This window comes from Trachurus japonicus, chromosome 18, assembly GCF_045865225.1.
Source record: "Trachurus japonicus isolate A0001 chromosome 18, Traja_1.0".
In the NCBI taxonomy this organism is placed as follows: domain Eukaryota; kingdom Metazoa; phylum Chordata; class Actinopteri; order Carangiformes; family Carangidae; genus Trachurus; species Trachurus japonicus.
In genome coordinates, this window is record NC_140924.1 from 3,518,845 (window position 1) to 3,538,269 (window position 19,425).

The window sequence follows — 19,425 nt, forward strand, 5'->3', positions numbered from 1 at the left end:
TCACAGTCTTATCTACTCCACAAGTGTCTCTATGTGCAAGATTCAAACCATAATGTAAGCCCAACTCCGTATTGAAAAAAAAGTAAAAGTAAAAAACAGGTCAAAATTGATCAGATGTAAAAGTAAACGAAGCCTTAAGACAAAACTGAAATTGAAAAACATTAGAGAAAAGAATATAAAATATATGAGATTAAAAAGTCATACTTATGAGATAGAAAGTCAAATTCATTTTATTGAAATGTATTTAGTGGCATTTCCTAAACGTGGCTTGTTTCTCCCAATGACGGCAGACTTCACCAGCTGGTGCATTGTGGGATTTATACTTACACTCCCATGCGGTCTGACTGTGTGGGTTTAGTGCAAATCAAGCGCACTTTTGGTCGTTGGAGAAATGGGACACACTTATGCATTTACACTAAGCCCATGAACGCGCCTGCCAAGTACCCAAGTGTGTAAGTGTGATCGAGTGTTGGGACAGGCCCACAGTCTCATTGAAAGCTGCAACAGAGTCAAAGTGTGTTGATGTTCAGGTGAAGTGTGGTGCTGCCCCCTGCTGGCTGCTGCTGCAGGTAACACCTCACATCAGCTGAGTGGCTCCAGGACAATCTGAGGCTGAAACTGGTTTAAACTGGACTTGAACTGATCAGTGATGGTGAACTGATCAGACTCTGTGAACATCCACAGATTCATCTCTCACTTCATTCAGAAACACGTTCACTTTGGTTCAGCAGTTTGACTGGAGTCTGGTTCTAGCTGACGATGAGGAAGATGATGAAGATGTTGGTTCTGGTCAGAAGTGATGCTCAGTGGTGACCGCCATGACGTCATCATAGTCCTCGGCCAATGGCTGCTGAGAAGAGGTGGGTGGAGCTGTTGGGTGACTTCCTGTCAGAGGAGTTGATAAGATTTAGATTCAGTTTATAAACAGAAAGAGATGGATAATTAATCTATAATCAATAATAGGGCTGTTTTCGACTAAGGATTTTCATAGTCGAATCTGATTCGTCAGATTTTGCCATAGTCGACTGATCGTCGAACCTTTTTTTTTTTTTTTTTTTTTTTAGATAGCAGCAAATTTGCGACTTTTTCCGTTTCAAACAAAAGAGCTAAAACACCCCAAAAATATGGTAGGTGTAAAACAAATACCTTTATTTATTTTCCACACTTTGGATGATTTTTAGTAGCCATTGTGAGCCAGGGTATGCGTTTATGTTACGTTGCCCTGGACAACGCTCCTTTTGCTCGGACTGTGAGTCATCCCTCATCCCTCAACGTGGTGAAGGATAGCGGTGGTCGTGGACACAGAGAAACCGGGTAAAACATGTAGTATCAAAACAAACGGAGGTCAGAAGGACTCGACAATCCGTACATTACGTTAATCAATCCTGTAACACACAGTGTGACCGCGGCACCGGCAGAGAGACAGACAGGCTGCAGAGGGACGAGATTACAGCTGTGACTCCCGACACTTGTGGTGCGTTCAATACAACTCGGAAGTCGGAAAAAAAACAAGTTCCTCTTCTGAAAAACTCTGACATGTCAAACTTTAGGATGTGTTAGGGAATAATTCATCTGTCTAACCATCAGAACTATTAACACTTGAAACGGTAAACACAGCTGATCCATCGAAAAAAAAAAAATCACCGCTGGAGTTAATTTATTTTCCGTGACTGAAAGCAGGTTCTTGAATCTCGGTCAAAGTCAGATGTAACCTCACAATGTTTTGCTGTTCTGTCAGGTCATGCATGATAAATGTTGAAGTTAGACTGTCAGACTTCCTTGATTTAAACTTTGGCGGCTCTGCCCCTCGTCTTTTTGCCACTCCGTGAGTGTTCTGCAGTGACTTTGACGGTCCTACTGCTCACCTCCGCTCATTTGAAAAAAAAAAAACCTCCGCTCATTTAATTGTGCAACTGCAGTGGGTGATTTCTACGTAAGACTACCGTTTAAACGCACACATAATTTTGAACTCTTTATTAACAGAAAGTAGGCAGATTTTGTATCAAAATAGTCTTTTTATAACGAAAAAAGACATTCTATGTAACAATTTATGCTCAGCAGCCGTGGGCACCCCCATATAGTCAGAATGGTAGGGGTTAGATTCGACTACGAGGTTCATAGTCGAATCAGACCCCTCCGAATCGAATCGTCGAATCGTCGACTTTTGGAGGTCAGCCCTAATCAATAATAATCAACAGTACAGAACTGTAAATGATGGAAACAGTGACTGAAGAATAAAATAGTAAAATACTATGATTGATTGTTACCTGTGGCTCTCTGTCGATACAGAGACACCATGATGACAGTGGAGACAACGTACGGACAGATGACCACCAGGTGACGGAGCACAGTGAGGACAAGATAGAGGGAGGAGGAGGCAGGGGGAGGAGAAGAGGGAGCAGTTCTTTCTGTAGAGAGATTCATATGTGGATGAATAGGTGGTGAAATCAAAGTGACCCTCCTGACCTGTTGTGGTCTAGTCATGTGTATGCTATTACATCTTTCTACCAGTAAGTGGACTATAACATCATATATGCTGAGTATGACATGTGATTTGGGACTTGACTACAGAGCCTCCAGTAAAGGCTACGTTTTGAGTCATGGATCCGTATGTTTGACAATTAAGTGCTAGCTTTAGCTGACAAAATGGAGGACAATGGGAAATGATGTTGATTCACACTGTTGGCGCAGAATCCCAGTGCATTTTTTACACTCTTATCTGGATGTCCTGTTTGTTTTAAAGACATTTTTTATACCAAAGTTGACCATTGTGGCAGAGAGAAAGAAGTTCCACCAGAAGGCACAACCCGTCGGTGAGTCGACTGCTCAGTATGCTGCTGCCTTGCATGAGCTCGTTATTACTTGTAAGTTTGGCGCAATGGCTGAACATATGATCCGAGATCAAATCGTCAAAAAGACCAACAACACAAGGATCAGAGAGAGCTTGCTAATGGAGGATACGTTGGCACTACAGAGGTTACATGCTGTCATTCCGACATCCCACCATTCCGACATACCGCTATTCAGACATGCGATCGTCCGACCATTCCAACAAGGCTTTCGATATAAGTAAATGTGTGTTTCTCAACAGGTTCTTTAAGACATGCTGATAGAGGAATACCCACATGGATGTGCGTAATTACACAGCAGAGCGCAGACAGGGACTAGTCTGCCTGTCTAGACTCTACCTGGTCTTTTTACTAAACTTAACCAACTCCTTTATTCACTGCCTATGCCCAATCAGTGCAAAATATTTTTGGGAAAAAAATACGCTATTGAAGGAACTGTTGGAAAGGCAGGATGTTTAAAATAAGAAAAAAATACCGTCATTCCGCCCATAGGAGGCAAGAATTGTCAGAATGATGGGACATTTGATAGAAAATTAAGTGTTGCCATTTAGACAATTAGAGGCCTATGTCGGACTGGTGGGATGTCGGAATGGCGGTTGCCCCCCCCCCCCCCCCACTACAGAAAGCCCTTGCAATGTCAACTCAGATTGAAAGTGTGCTTGCGGAAGCTAAAGCTATGGTTACCCCGGCAACTGAGGATGTTGTCGCCATGGATAACTCCAACAACCGGACTACAGGCTGGGTTACACATTACAAAGAACATATCACCTTATACGCTAAGTAAGATGTATGTGACTTTGTACTTGACTACAGAGCCTCCGGTAAACTCTACATGTTCTTTTGTACTCAGTCGGAGTACTTGTCTATTCCTTCTACACAACACAACTCCTGTGACCTCCTGACCTGTGAGAGCGACCCAGCTGGGTGGAGACCCTCCATGGCCTGTGATGTTACAGCTGTAGAGGCCTTCATCAGACAAACTGATTAATCCAGGTGTGTCTGAGTAGTCACAATGGTCAGACACACCTGGATTAATCAGTTTGTCCAATAATGTAAGACAGGAAATGAAGGACCTGCCTTAAATTCAGGAAGTGGTGGAGCTGTGTATAGAGCCCATTACAGTAAGCTGGCCTGCTCTCCCTGCCTCTCCTCCCACCGGAAGCTGCCTCCATCAGCTCTCCTTAACGTTTCCATGTTTCCCACATTCTGTCATAAACTATAAACTGTTGTCTTGTCTGCAGGGGTGGAAAGAGTACCAAAAAAATCTACTCAAGTAAAAGTACAGTTACCTTGATGAAATTTTACTCAAGTAAAAGTAAAAGTACTGGTGTAAAAATCTACTCAAGTAAAAGTAAAAAGTAGTTCATTTAAAATTTACTCAGAGTACAAGTTACTTAGTTACTTTTTTTTTTTGGGGGGGGGGCTATAATGGCCAGAGATTGGCTTAACATTCTCCGTGCATGTCTCTGTGTTTCAAACTTGTCCCTTCTCCATCGATACACTGGTCTCCATCATCTTTTAGCTCCTGTGGCACCAACTTGATTCTGACCTTCTGACACTACAGTTGTCCAGAGCCAATCAGATGGACAGTTACAGTTACTGGCACTAAGGTCGTCACGATCATGATCATGATACTAACATTTTCAACCCAATATAGATATTAAGGAAAATATTCGATACTCAATACCATTTTCAATACGGATAAAAAAAAGAAAAGAAAAATCTCTCTCTCCCTCTTTCACTCACACACACCTGTTTTTTTTACTGTCTTTCCTGTCTGCTCTCAAGGAGGGGGGGGGGGGGGGGGGGGGGGGGTTTACTGTAGGTTCTCTCTCTCTTGCCTCTTTACTGTAGACAAGCAGTGGGCTGCTTGTCTGTTCCTCTGAGCATGGCCATGGATCTGACTGGGCTCCTACATTTAACTCAACGGACCGCCGGTCCGGCCTTCAGCCCCGGTGTGTCTGGCACGGTCACCATAAACGTAGCCGAATAGATGGACATGCCTGATAACGTTGTCTTTAATCATTAACGTCAGCTTTTAACCGCTAGCTGCAGCTAATGGCTAATAACAACATAGCGACGAGCCCTGTTATGCACTAACTCACGTAGCGGTGAGGGGAAAGAGGTGTGTACCTGCTGCTGCTGTGTGCGTCTGTGAAGGGAGAGAGAGAGAGAGAGAGGCGGCAGCAGCGTAGCTAGTTTTGACAACCCACACAGAGTTATATATTTTTTACTTTGTAACTTAAGCTATTTAAAATGTAACTAAGTAAATTTCTTCCAACAATATGTACTCAAGTAAAAGTAAAAGTACTGATTTTAAAAATTACTCAAAAAAGTACAAGTACACAAAAAAGCTACTTAATTACAGTAACTTGAGTAAATGTAACTCGTTACTTTCCACCCCTGCTTGTCTGTAACAACATCTATTGCACGTCTGTCCGTCCTGGGTGAGGGATCTCTCCTCTGTTGCTCACCCTGAGGTTTCTCCAATTTTTCCCTGTTAAAAGGGTTTTCTATGGAGTTTTTCCTCAGTGGATGTGAGGGTCTAAGGGCAGAGGATGTTGTTATGATGCCATGTAAAGCCCTTAAACTGTTTGTAAAAACGGCCTATACAAATAAAATGACCTTGCCTACAACAGCTGAAGACCCCTCCCTTCTGTTACACAGCAGGTTCAGCCTCTTCTGTACAGTGATGGATGAACCCACTCAGGGCTGCTACTGCTGCTGCAGAAGAAGGAAGAGTGAGCTGCAGCCTCGCAGTCAGTTTCAACAACACTCAACCACAGACTGAAGAGAGATGACGACCAGGACAAACTGGACGGCAGTGGAAACGGCTTCATCGTCGTCATCATCGTCATCATCGTCATCATCTCAAGTCAACTCAGGTCCACAGACAGAAGGGACAGACTCATGTCCAGACCAGTGTCTAATGAAGACACTGATCCTGATCAGTTCAAGTCTCAAACTGATCTGAGAGCAGTTTTGCAGAAGCCTGTTGATGTTGGTGTTCAGTCGGAGAGAAGTGCTGCCACCTGCTGGTTAACACATGTAGTGATGGACAGAGCAGGTGTCAGAGCAGGGGGCGGGGCATATATATATTTTCTAAAGCAGATGTTGGCATCAGTGTTTGACTTTGAGTGTGTCCTGTCTGGGTGAGAATGTGTTAACGGCTAAAATGTTTTATATTATATATATTTATGTGTATACATATTAATGAGCTGGTCTCAATGAAAATAAAGAATCTTGAGTCTTGAATGTTGAGTTCCTGCTTCATCAGTGACTTTAGTCTTTAGGGTGTGAAGAGATGGAAACAGGATGTCTCACTCTGTCCGAGAAAATCAAACCACAATGAGTTTTAAACCTTCCACGTGACTAAAGTGTGAAAACGCAGATAAACAAAGAAATCAGGAGGAAGTACTGCTACTTCAAATGTACAACACTTTATTCAACATGTTCAGAGTCACAGAAACAGAAGGAACGGTTCAAACATACAAAAACGTATTCAACATGTTAATAGGCAGCAGGTCACATGGTCAAATACCAAAGATCAGGAATTCACGCACTGACTGCGTTTACATGGAATTCAATATCAGGGTTTTTAAGTATACTGTTTTTGATTTGAGCATGTAAACACCATATCCCGATTTCAGAAATCGGGATAAGCCCATATCCCGATTTTGCTGCCTGAAGAACGAAAGAAACCAGCATGTAAACCTGATATATGAAAGCCACTCATCATCGGAAAATTTGCTAGAAGAGAGAAGTGAAGCAGCAACCGCAACATCACAGAGGCAGCAGCCGGTCTGCAGAGCTGCTCGGCCGGCCAACCTACGTCGTCAACCCGGGGGAGAAAACGATTGCCAATTAACTTACTTTTAGAGGTTTACCACCGGCTGGTTAAATTATTTTTAGGAGATAAATGTTGGTCTCATTGATGAAATCTAACAATTGTGGCAGTCGCATTAGTTTGTTTGAATGAAAAGTGAAGCTTCATGTGTGTATTGGACAGAGGAGCAGCGCTGCCTCGGGGCTCTGGAGCCTACGTACAGAAATCACCACATTTACATCAATAAATAAATGTTTTACAATGAACCGATCAGTCTGCATTACATTTTATCTTCATTTATTAAGTTATATATCATGGCAGTGTTGTTAATTTGTACTTCTTCTTATTTGTAGAGATTTTCAATTTGTTGCTTCCTGTTGTAAAACAATAAACATGAAACACGCATACGCACATAAGACGCAGTAATCAGAAACTGGGATACTGGTGTTTATTATGGATACAAGGAAACTTAACAGGTTTCTCTAAGTTCATGTAAACAGCATATCCCAAATTTGATCAAAATCGGGGTAACCATCAAAACCGGGTACTGAAGTCCATGTAAACACAGTCACTGTTGTTACATGAAGCTACAAAATATGATCCACACACAAACTACAGGGGGAGTTTCTGCCTCTTCTTGATGGAACTGAACTCTGATCAGAAGTCATGCTCAGTGGTGACCGCTGTGACATCATTACTGACTTCAGCCAATGTCGGCTCTGCTGGGATGGGTGGTACTGTTGCCATGGGGACAGGTGGGTCACTTCCTGTCAAAGGAGTTACTAATGATGAGATTGAAAGAAATAGTTAGATGGATGGATGGATGGATGGATGGATGGATGGATAGATAGACAGACAGACAGACAGACAGACAGATAGATAGATAGATAGATACCTTTGGCTCTGTGTGGATACAGAGACACCATGAGGACAGTGGAGACGATGTACGGACAAATCATCACCAGGTGACGGAGCACAGTGAGGACAAGATGGAGGGAGGAGGAGACGGGGGGCGGGGCTAAGGGAGGAGGAGGAGAAGAGGTGGAAGGGCCTGGAGTGGTAGGAGGTCTTTCTGTAGAGAGATTCACCTGGTCAGGTAAATATGTGGATGAATAAGTGGTGAAATGGTGAAACCTCCTGACCTGTGACAGTGATCCAGCTGGATGGAGACCCTCCATGGCCTGTGATGTTACAGCTGTAGAGGCCTTCATCAGACTTGTTGACATGGTGGATGGTCATGTGACGTGTAGGCTCAGTCCTGATGAGGGAGCCATCTTTATAGAAAGCAGCTGGGGGGTTGGAGGGAGGGGTCTCCTTTGATTGACAGCTCAGAGTGACATCATGTCCCTCCATCACAGGGAGGACAGGACTCTGCAGGATCACTGGTCCACCTCAACACAGAGACAAAGTACAGCAGTTGATCCATTTCCACACAGCTTCATCAACACTGACTCCACAGTCTGATCTTACCAGTCACAGTGATGTTGATGCTGCTGCTGCTTGTTGCTCCCTCTCCAGACTCACACCAGTAAACTCCACTGTCCCATGGGAAGATGTAGCCGATTCTACAGGAGGAACCAGTTGGTTTTCCCCAGTCGACTCCACACTGAGCTCTGGTGTCTCTGGTTGTGTTCCTCATCACCTTCCATCCAGCAGAGCTGTCGTCCTCCTCACAGCTCAGAGACACGGAGTGTCCATCAAACAGCTGAGAGCTGCTGGGACTCACAGTCAGACGAGCTGAGAGAGGGAAGAGTTGAGCTTTAATGTTAATTAATGATTCACTAACAAAGTTGTTGAGGCTTGGATTTGAACCTACGATCTTCGGGTCATCAGCCCAGTGGTCTAACCACTACAGTTGCATTCAATGAGAGAAGGGTAACAAAAAAAAACCTGTATAAGAGGCTCACTGACTAATGCTTAAAAAAAGGAACTCATAATGAGCCACACCAAGTAAGTAGAGGACTTTTTTGTGAAGTGTGACTATTTTTTGGTGAATTCAAACAAAGTATAATGCCCATTCCAGTGAATTACAAAGTTGAGCTCCTTCTACTCTGCTGTTCAAAAAATTGTACTTTGTACCAATTGTACCAATTCTTGTGTGTCAATGAGTGTCATTTGTAGCTTTGGTGGCAGTTTCAAAAGAAAAGTTCCAGTCGCTTTTTTGGCTGTCCTCCAATCTGATGATGATGTCACCCACTCTGATCAAACGCCATACACACTCATTGAAAAGTGTGAAATTTGTCAGTAAAAAACGGTACAAGATATGGAAAAGTTGTACACAGGTTGAATACATTCAAGTTTGTCAACAGATCAGAATTTGAAAGAAGTCTGTAGGTAAAAGTATGTGGAAGCAAATTAGGTTCAAAATAGGACCAGTAGTTTCAGAGTGTGAAGACTGTTCCAATGTATTTCTAATGGGACAAAAATAAAATCAGAAATATTTGAATATTTTAAAAAGTATCAATAGTTGAAAATAGAAAAGTAATTCCGATAATGTCCAGAAAAAGCTGCACAATGTGATATTTTAATCGTTGAAATAGCACTAAGCATGAAGGACTAGAAGCGGTCCAAAAAACGGCGGAAAGTAGTAGCTTTCAGCATTCACACTAATAATAAGTTTAAAGAAAATGGTGGAGAGGAACAACAAGAGTGTACACTAATGAAACCAATTCAAACTGAACTTATGCCCAGCTGCTCCACCTCTGAACTAAGCTCCACCCACTTCCTGTGGAGACGTCAGCTGTGGCCAGCAGGAGTTCACTGTCACTGACCTGTGTGTGTTGTGGAGCAGAGCAGAGACATCAGACCTGCAGAGACACAACAGTCAGGTTGAAAGAGGAAACACTGCAGCCTACATTTCCCACAATGCATCGTGACAGAGTGTGGTGTGTAACAGCCGGACTCTGCTGCCTGAGGAAGTGAAGTGTGACGGTGCACTTTAACCTTTAACCACTTTACCTAAACTGCTGCTGCTTTTTTAAAAATTATTATTACTACTAATAATATTTATTTATTATCTTTTTAATAAACATAGGATTATATTTTGTATGCTTTTGAATGTTCAGATTTTTTGCACTGCTTTTAATCTAGGAGCACACAATTTCATCTCGTGTACACCGTACAAGAAATGACAAATAAAAAACCTTTGACCTTTAAACTGACTCTGAGGAGAAAGATGCTCAACCGTCCCTTTAACAAACTACAGTGGTTTTACAGTCGCCTCAAAGCATCATGGGAACTTTAGTAAAGACAAAATAGCAGAAATGCACGCACATCCATAGACAACACTGTGTGCAGGTGCAGAGCCAAACTTTAGTGAAGACACCATCAGCTCCATGATCAATAATAATATGTATATAATATATAATTTCATTCTTACATTCAGTGCAAGGTGTATATTTTCTGAATGACAAATAAAATTGATATCTATCTATATCTATCTATGAGCAGAGGTCCGGTCCTGATGTTGGACTGGATCCACACAGAGACGTGACAGTGATGTAGAAACCAAAGCAGATGAAAGAGAAACTCACAGAGCAGCTTGAGCAGAGAGGATTCCTCCATCCTGACTCTCCAACCAAGTCCCAGCTGCTCTCTGATCAGCTCTAGTCACTGCACATTAAACCCTCCTCCTTCCTCTGTGGTTTCTGCTGCACTCTCACCTACTACATAGAACATCTTTAATTACCATGATGCATTCACTGACCCTCACACTGACACTGCTGTGTTTCTGATCAGAGAGTTTTTGCACTCTGACATGACTCAGTTTGTTTAATGAAGATGATTGATTATCTTAATTATTGATCTTATAAGCATATTGCACATTGAGACCATGCTGCTTGTTCAGTTACAGTTTTTTGGTGTCTGATATCTACAATGTAAATGTGTGTCCAGGCCTGAGGTTTAGAGCCACTGTGTAGTAGCATGTCTCCACCACCAGATGCCACTAGAGTCAACTGTCAAATGTCCATGTGATGACACCAGAGGGTTCAATATCCATTATTTTGTAAATCTTGACCATAGGAGATGAATGAACGGAACAATATTGCCGGAAAATCTATTCATGGCGGACGTAATTTATTTGAAACTGTGGGAAACAGTGGCCGGAGCAACAGGTGGGGACCCTGGCATCAGCCCGCTGACAGCAGGGAGATTCAGAAGAAGAGGAGAGGCAGTGAGTGGAGAGTTGTGTGGGACATCCAGCGACAGGTCAGGGATGGGATGCACAAGTGCAGCAGCTCAGTTCAAGGTGAAGCAGACTTATTACCCCTGGCTTCTTATGGAAAATGCAGGTTTTGCTGCACAACTGAGCTGACCTACTGTCTATTAACAGGCCGCCGTGCCAATCTTTGAATAATAGGAAGATTTGTGTGATTTTTTATTTTTTGGGCTTTTATTGCCTTTTTTTTAATTGATAGTGCAGACTGACACAGGATGCAGCTACTAACTAACTATGTGTCAAGTCAGTCACACACACACACACAGACTCTAGAGCCAGCTTCATGTGATTACAGTCACACACACACACAAACACACACACACCTTCATGTGATTAAAACACAGTTAACGTGCAACAGAATTTAAACTTAAACCATGATTTAATCTGGTTTTAAAGTTAAACCTTGTTGGTGTCAAATGCGTCAAATGCCTCTCGTGGGAGCAGCTGATAGAGTCCCCCCCAGCTGAAAGCAGCCCACCCCACCAGCCAGAGGGTCCAGGACCATAGGGACTGCAGTGGAGGAAGGCTGCCTTAACACCCTGCACAATGGCACCCAGTACACAGAAGTTAGACAGGACCAGTCAGCCCATCACCTGGTCCGTTCAACAAATCAGTTTATGCTACTGTGATTTATGTAGCCTAGTTAAATACTACAGTAATCATCATAGTGTATTGGCAGGAAAGACCATTTAAATCTGTATCAAATATCGATTAATGAATTAATCGATAATTTGCATGTTGGTCTTGGTTAAGTACCACCTTGAAAAAAAAAACTATGTTTTGTTGCTTAAAGCAGAAGTAGCCTAAGTGATATATTTGTGTTAATATAAGTCTTAAATAGTTATATCTTCCGACAGCAATCACTTCTATAGAGTGTTTGGTCTGAAACACGGGTCTGTCAGTCACTCTGCTCTGCTCTGAGCCGAGGAGAAAACATTTATCGTATCCTACAGTTTTTATCCAATGAGGAGAGAGAACGGCATGCAGGGCTGTGTGTGCAGCCAAGGAACGCCGTGAATGTGGCGACGTAGGGACGAGGACTGTTATGGTGCGTTCAAGGAAACTCGTATTTTTCCGACCGTGAAGTGGTACCAGTTCGATCTGGTACGAGTTCACGGGTCAGAAGTTACGAGTGGCCGTTATAGTGACTTTCACCGGTAAAACAGGTCGGAGAAACACGAGTGGGTTGCCTGAAACGCTACAAAGTCGTAAGTTGTGACTTGAAGCTGTAATTTACGATTTCAAAAGCCTACCTGGAACGCAGCATTAGCGAAAACGACCGGACCACTTACTTCTGCTTTAATCTATTCAGTCATTCAATGGTATACTAAAATCCATGTGAAAAAAATGCTTCTCACTGTTCTCAGGTCAAATATTTATATCCGATTAAAATGCAATTAATTGCGATTCATTAATTACAAAGCCTCTAATTAATTAGATTAATTGTTTTAATTGAGTCCTGGCCCTATTACACAAGATAAACACACACACACACACACACACACACACACACACACACACACACACACACACACACACACAGTTAACCTAATGTGGTTACAGCTCCTCCATATCAGTGCTTATAGAAAGATGATCATGTGTCTGTCTGATCAGCTCTGTCTTGACCTTAAGATCGTGGGTTTGATTCCCATGTTGACAGAGATGGCACAACCGGCAGTAGCTCCCGTGGCCCATTCAAAATTTCCCGAGAGGAAATTTTCTAGTTTGAAATTGTTATTTATATTTATTTGAAATTGAGGCTTGTGTCCCCCCACCCACCCACCCCCCGTGCGCCGCATACGTTCCGGGACCTGTGCCCGTCTCGTCATCCCTGAGCTGTCATGTGTACTTTGCGTTCCGTGCACCTTATGATTTAGAAATGTAAGCACTGGATATAGCCTACTTGAGATGTTTATCACTGTCTCGGCGCTCGGGTCTGGGGCTGGGGCTGGTTCCGTGGCCGCAGCTCGTAGTCTCGGGAGCGTCTTATTCCTCCGCCTCCCCCGCCTCGTTTTCCTCCTCTTTTTCTCACTGTCGTTGGATCCATGCCTTTGTCTAAAAAAGAACCGTGGGAAGTAGTTTGGCTTGACACATTCTCGTCCTCATCTTCACTCGTGTTCGCGCTGCTGAGCATGCTGCTGAAAGACACTGTGCCAGTGCGTTTGTTCCTGTGGGTTTGGCGAGATGGCCAGGCATAACCTGTTTCATCCTTATAGTCCTGACCTGCTCGTCACGTTTGAATTTCTCAATTTTGGTTTGAGCCAAGGCTTTGTGGAGTCTGTCAATACCCTCCTGGATCTTTGGCAGAGTTAGCTCCGCTTGGGTTGAAAGTGTTGCACTTGAGGTTGCGTCGGTGATGACGTCAACCTGGTGACGTAGTTCCTCTCTTTGTGTTTTCGCCTCACAGATGAGCTAACCCTAACCACTTGGTTAAATAGCCGCCTGTGTATCTTGTGCTTCAAACCCCTGATGAAGACAGCGTCGAAACGCGTTGGGTCCTTTTTTATTTAGCTATTAAAAAATCTGAGCAATCAAGAGTGCCTCGGGAGCTCTTTTTTGACTGCACCACCATCCTTCCACAGACAGTCAGTTTTTTCCAATTTATTTGGATTATTTTTCCCTTGAAGAGCACCTTGAGCCACTCTACATTTTCATACTCTTTTTTTTTTTTCCCTGTGGCCTCTGCAGCACTCTACCTCCCCTCTATTTTTTCTACATTGACTTAAAGGTAAAATCTGAGATCTAAAATTACATCATCATCATAATCTAAAATGATACCATCATCATACATGCGTGCATGCAATTAAAAGTCCGGGAGCGACCAGGCCGGAGACTGGGCTCAGACACGAAAATCACAGGAGAATACTCTCTGATTGTTTATTTTAATTGGATTAAAATACAGCAGCCACTAATCTTCCTGGGGTCCACCCATATCTAAATCATCAACATCTGTGAGTATGTATGTGTAGCCTATGTATTTATATGTGTACGCCTATGCACTCTTCGTGTGTCTCTAACATGTGCCCTTTCTACCTCTGGGCTGTTAGGTGACATTTCAATAGCCTCTTAAAGCCTAGTTTTGTTTTTTCTTTAGTGATGTGTTCTGGCAGTGCATTCCATGATGGCATTGCTCGATACAACACTGTACTTTGCATAGCCTCTTTTTTAGCTTTCGGTAGTTGATAATAACCTCTTGTGGCATGTCTGGTTTGATAAGCATGTGTGTCAGAGCTTAATGTTAGTTGATTACAGATGGGGTATTTTGACAATCTAATTTTCCTTAAAGCAGTAGTAAGCGATCCGGTGGTTTTGTCTAACTTCCTGTCAGCCGATGGAGTTAGCAGTCCCCGCCCTTACGATACCACACTAGTGTCGTCTGCCACTCCGCCTCGGTCACTTCGGCGCAGTGTTCAAGGGACCCGACAGTTAGTCCGCCGTTACTGTTGTTGTTACGTTACGTCTAGCGGTGTGGCTCAGGTTACAGGTTGGAGAGGTGGGACTGTGACAATATCATTTCACAAAAGAATTGGGTGTTCATACGAAAAACTCTCTAGGGCGACGTTTTGAGATTTACCCAAAGGACTGCATTTTTTAAATTTTATTTGGAGGAATACAATTATTTATTTAAATTTGATACACATTTACTAATGATCCAAATATTTTATATGCTAGTCAAAAATAGAAGACTGTGTCCAGACATTTCAAAACAACATGTTTTAGAGCTGTGATTGCAGTGCTGCAAACCATGATATTTTGCTTCAAGGTTATAGCTACAACTTTTACATCAAAACAATTCATTTTTCAAAAATAACACATCCATAGAATGTCTAGAGGGTAAAAGTATTAATTTTACAGAATTGTTTTTTATAGTGTATCAATAATTGGCGAGTGTGAGTGCGACACCTACTGGCCGGGAGGAATTACACTTGTCGCTATAGGTTATGATACTGTCAGAAAGAATCGTATACTCTACTTAAAGCAGAACTGAGCGTCCGACTTCTCAAAACTTCCCAGCTGTTGTGACAGAATACATACATAACTTATTGTATAGAAGTGTGGGGACACACATTCAAGTCAATCACCAAACCAATTTCTCTACTTGCGACTTATAAACGCCTATTAATTATTTTTCTCATGTGAATAGGGTAAAATTTTTAACCTTTAGATATCACCATGAAAATTACTGAGTTGATTACTGACATTAAGACAAACAAAAAATGTATTACAAGTGTTTTGATTCTTTGTTAACATGAGCAGATTTGCACAGATTCCACCGTTTTGACGGCACCTGTATATATGAAGTTGCTGTGGTGGCACCGGCATGAAAACTGGAATGAGTTGACTCCATCGGTCAACCGACAAGAAACCACTTTAATAATATTTGAAGAGACTCGGTCGGACCTAATTGCTCTGATTCCTCACACCTGTAGTGCGCTGCAGCTCACCGACAGGCCCCTATTGCACCTGTTATGTTGAGGCAGCGTAGTATCAAACAATAAAATTAGGGTTTACTTTTATTCTAGACCCGATGAGGAGACTGCTGATATTCACCAGGTTGTGAACTGCCAAAAACCCAAAAGAAGAAGAAGAAGAAGAAGAAGAAACACCTCCTACAAAGCGGTGGTTGTGTTTGTGAAGCAGCAGGACTGATGATGTCGTCTGTATCGTCTCTGAGTCTGTGTTGGACTCTGTCCCTCTGTCTCCTGGTGTCTGTCTCTGCAGGTGAGTTCTGAGTTCTGATCTGTTCACAGTGCAGCAGATTCTTTGGAGGCTGTTTTACTGACGATGCTTCAGACTTTAACATTGTCAACTTGTTGTTATCTACTATTAGTAGTAACAGTCTTTTGAACAATGTTGTTGTTAATTATTTGTTTTGTCATTGTAACTGTGGCTCCGTCTCTTTTTACTTTTTAAACACACACTAAAATTATGGAGCGCAAGCATGTAGTTGACGCGTGTCTTCTGCCACAAAAACTCCACAGTTCTTCTTTCTCACGAGGGTTTATTGAAACCTTTCTTCAAGTTACAACAAATAATAAAAAACTGTGTAGCAATCCAAAATCAGGCAATAATCATTAGCACAATTAGCATGACAGCACGGTCAAAAACTAGTGTGCTCTCCTCGCCTCCATAATCATAACTGAACCAAATTACGCATACATCACGTTATGCACGTCTCAGCCAATAAGAAGAGAGCAGCTGTTATTAACTAATAGGCACTCTTATGACCTCAAATACGGTATATAAAGGATAAATCCAACACATGTAAATTATTTATCACCTTATGTGTAATTCACAAAATGGCTCTAACAGTCATGGTTGACAAATTGAAACTGAAATTCAGATCAAATTAAATTAGTTACTGTCTGAGCTGTTGGTTTTTTAATTAGGTTTTAATTCTGCAGTGTTGGCTCACATAGTTTAATTACAAATACTTTATCTGGAAAACGTATAGTATGTGTGTGTAACTATCTTTGTGAGGACTAAACGGGACCCGGATTTCAAGAATATATGGTGTGTGTGTGTGTGTGTGTGTGTGGTCCAGTTGACCAGAGACCAGTGACTCTTCTCTCTCTCTCTGATTGGCTGATGTTTGAGTGTGGAGCTGCTCTCTGACCTTTGACCTCTCTGCTCTGTTTCAGTCCCAGTGAACATCACAGTTAAACCTGGACAGTCTGTAACTCTGCCATGTCGAGCCCCCAGCAACACTGATGTCTTAGAGTGGACCAGACCTGGACTGGAACCAGGATATGTGTTGATGATTCGGGACGGGAAACCTGATCCATACAACCAGCTTCCATCTTTTAAAGGTCGGGTGGAGCTGAAGGACAGAGAGATGAAGGACGGAGACGTGTCCATCATCCTGAAGAACGTGACCAGTAACGACACAGGAACATACGAGTGTCGAGTCGACCAGGGGGAAACAATCACTGAACAAGGATATATACCCACTGAACCAATCAGCATCGTCCACCTGCAGGTCCAGTCAGGTGAGTCCCAGAGTCCAGACTCTGTTGTGTTCTTCACTCATCACCGACCTGACAGCTGATACTCTGCTTCTCTCTGCAGGAGGAACAGGGGGGACAGGAAACAAGGGTCTACAGATTGGACTGGGAGTTGGTCTGCCTCTGTTTGTTGTTATTGTTGGTGGTATATAAAACGTAGAGGAACCACAGGTCAGGGTTTCGTAAACAGCTCCTCCTGCTGAACAGTCAACAGTAACGTGGAGGATGATGAGCTTCTTGTGTCTGTGCCACAGACTTTATTAAAGGGTTAGTTCGGGTCTTTTGATATGAATCTATATAGCATCCCCATCAGCAGTTACGTGCTGTGACAGTGACTTTCCCCGGACTGCGTCCCGTGAGCGGAGTTTCTGGCCTGGTTTCGGTGCTGACGAATATAGTCCGGCTAGTTGGCTGGGGTCACGAAAATAAAGCGTTTTTCTTCTCAAAACAATATGCGTTCAAAAGAGTGATACATTTGCATCACAAAACCGTTGTCCACGAAAAAGTCTGACCTCGCAATCGCTTGGCGCTATTTTCTCTCCCTCCGTATCACTGCGCGCTGCCGCCTGTAGACAGCTGTGTGTTTCCATCAGCTGTTTCACTTGTTTCCTCACATATTCCACATAATAAACAAGGTAAAAGTTCCCCCAGGACCCAAAGGCCTTCATCAGTGGCAGACACACATTTACTATACAGATACTACAAGTTATCTAATGTTACCTTTATGTCTTTTCTCCTGGTTACCTGTGGTGTAGTTGTACAAAATGTGGAAGGATACTAGCAAATAAATAGCAAATTAAAGAGACTGACTTTTTTTTTTGAAAAATGTATGCATATACTGATTGTTGCTTTTGTGCCTGTAGGAAATAAAGAATGAAATGTGAATTGTGGACACAGACTTACTAACTTCATGTGTATGTGTTTTACATTCAGAAAATTCACATGTTGACCTGATCCTGGTTCTAGGAATTCACTCTGGCGCTGTCCCATTTCTCCACTTGGCTGAGTGCGCTTGGCTGGTGGAACGTACTACATATAGTGTGCAAGCATGCATTAAGTGGCCAAGCACACGGGGATATTTAAAAGCAATCGGGACAAACTTGATCACTGCAGCCTGTCATCTGAGTGCCATTGTGCACACTAGCACAACTCGGACACACACAGCAACAGTTTTAATAAACAGTGCTGCTGGATCACAGTCTTATCTACTCCACAAGTGTCTCTATGTGCAAGATTCAAACCATAATGTAAGCCCAACTCCGTATTGAAAAAAAAGTAAAAGGAAAAAACAGGTCAAAATTGATCAGATGTAAAAGTAAACGAAGCCTTAAGACAAAACTGAAATTGAAAAACATTAAAGAAAAGAATATAAAATATATGAGATTAAAAAGCCATACTTATGAGATAGAAAGTCAAATTCATTTTATTGAAATGTATTCAGTGGCATTTCCTAAACGTGGCTTGTTGCTCCCAATGACGGCAGACTTCACTGATCTGGTACGACTTCACCGGTCAGAAGTTATAGTGGCCGTTATAGTGACTTTCACAGGTAAAACAGGTCGGAAAAACACGAGTGGGTTGCCTGGAACGCTACAAAGTCGTAAGTTGTGACTTGAAGCTGTAATTTACGGTTTCAAAAGCCTGCCTGGAACGCAGCATTAGCGAAAACGACCAGACCACTTACTTCTGCTTTAATTATTTGTTTTGTCATGGTTGACAAATTGAAACTGAAATTCAGATCAAATTAAATTAGTTACTGTCTGAGCTGTTGGTTTTTTAATTAGGTTTTAATTCTGCAGTGTTGGCTCCCATAGTTTAATTACAAATACTTTATCTGGAAAACGTATAGTATGTGTGTGTAACTATCTTTGTGAGGACTAAACGGGACCCGGTTTTCAAGAATATATTGTGTGTGTGTGTGTGTGTGTGTGTGTGGTCCAGTTGACCAGAAACCAGTGACTCTTCTCTCTCTCTCTGATTGGCTGATGTTTGAGTGTGGAGCTGCTCTCTGACCTTTGACCTCTCTGCTCTGTTTCAGTCCCAGTGAACATCACAGTTAAACCTGGACAGTCTGTAACTCTGCCGTGTCGAGCCCCCAGCAACACTGATGTCTTAGAGTGGACCAGACCTGGACTGGAACCAGGATATGTGTTGATGATTCGGGACGGGAGACTTGATCCATACAACCAGCTTCCATCTTTTAAAGGTCGGGTGGAGCTGAAGGACGGAGAGATGAAGAACGGAGACGTGTCCATCATCCTGAAGAACGTGACCAGTAACGACACAGGAACATACGAGTGTCGAGTCGACCAGGGGGAAACAATCACTGAACAAGGATATATACCCACTGAACCAATCAGCATCGTCCACCTGGAGGTCCAGTCAGGTGAGTCCCAGAGTCCAGACTCTGTTGTGTTCTTCACTCATCACCGACCTGACAGCTGATACCTCACTCTGCTTCTCTCTGCAGGAGGAACAGGGGGGACAGGAGACAAGGGTCTACAGATTGGACTGGGAGTTGGTCTG

At 42.7% G+C, this 19,425-nt stretch overlaps 1 protein-coding gene and 1 long non-coding RNA gene across 2 annotated transcripts; one reads left to right on the forward strand and one right to left on the reverse strand.

Moving 5' to 3' along the window:
• Positions 1–790: 790 nt before the first annotated feature.
• On the reverse strand, positions 791–10,239 carry LOC146968349 (sialoadhesin-like). The gene is made up of 6 exons (XM_085759109.1): positions 10,209–10,239; positions 9,447–9,482; positions 8,146–8,412; positions 7,818–8,066; positions 7,561–7,747; positions 791–896 (listed from the first exon to the last, which is right to left on the reverse strand). Exons 1-6 carry the CDS (start codon positions 10,237–10,239, stop codon positions 791–793), a joined length of 876 nt encoding a protein of 291 aa, XP_085615235.1.
• Positions 10,240–15,535: 5,296 nt separating this feature from the next.
• Positions 15,536–19,212, forward strand: LOC146968350 (uncharacterized). Its single transcript, XR_015034203.1, has 2 exons — positions 15,536–15,616; positions 18,938–19,212. It is a non-coding gene; the product is annotated as an uncharacterized LOC146968350 (long non-coding RNA).
• The last annotated feature ends 213 nt before the right edge of the window (positions 19,213–19,425 follow it).

Bases quoted from the DNA above. Each gene is read 5' to 3' on its own strand.
- LOC146968349 (XM_085759109.1), bottom strand. From the start codon at position 10,239: ATGGAGGAATCCTCTCTGCTCAAGCTGCTCT. The intron at 8,413-9,446 runs GTCAGTGACAGT...TCCCTCTCTCAG, and splicing joins CTGCTCCACAACACACACAG to CTCGTCTGACTGTGAGTCCC. The intron at 8,067-8,145 runs GTAAGATCAGAC...CTCTGTGTTGAG, and splicing joins CATCAACATCACTGTGACTG to GTGGACCAGTGATCCTGCAG.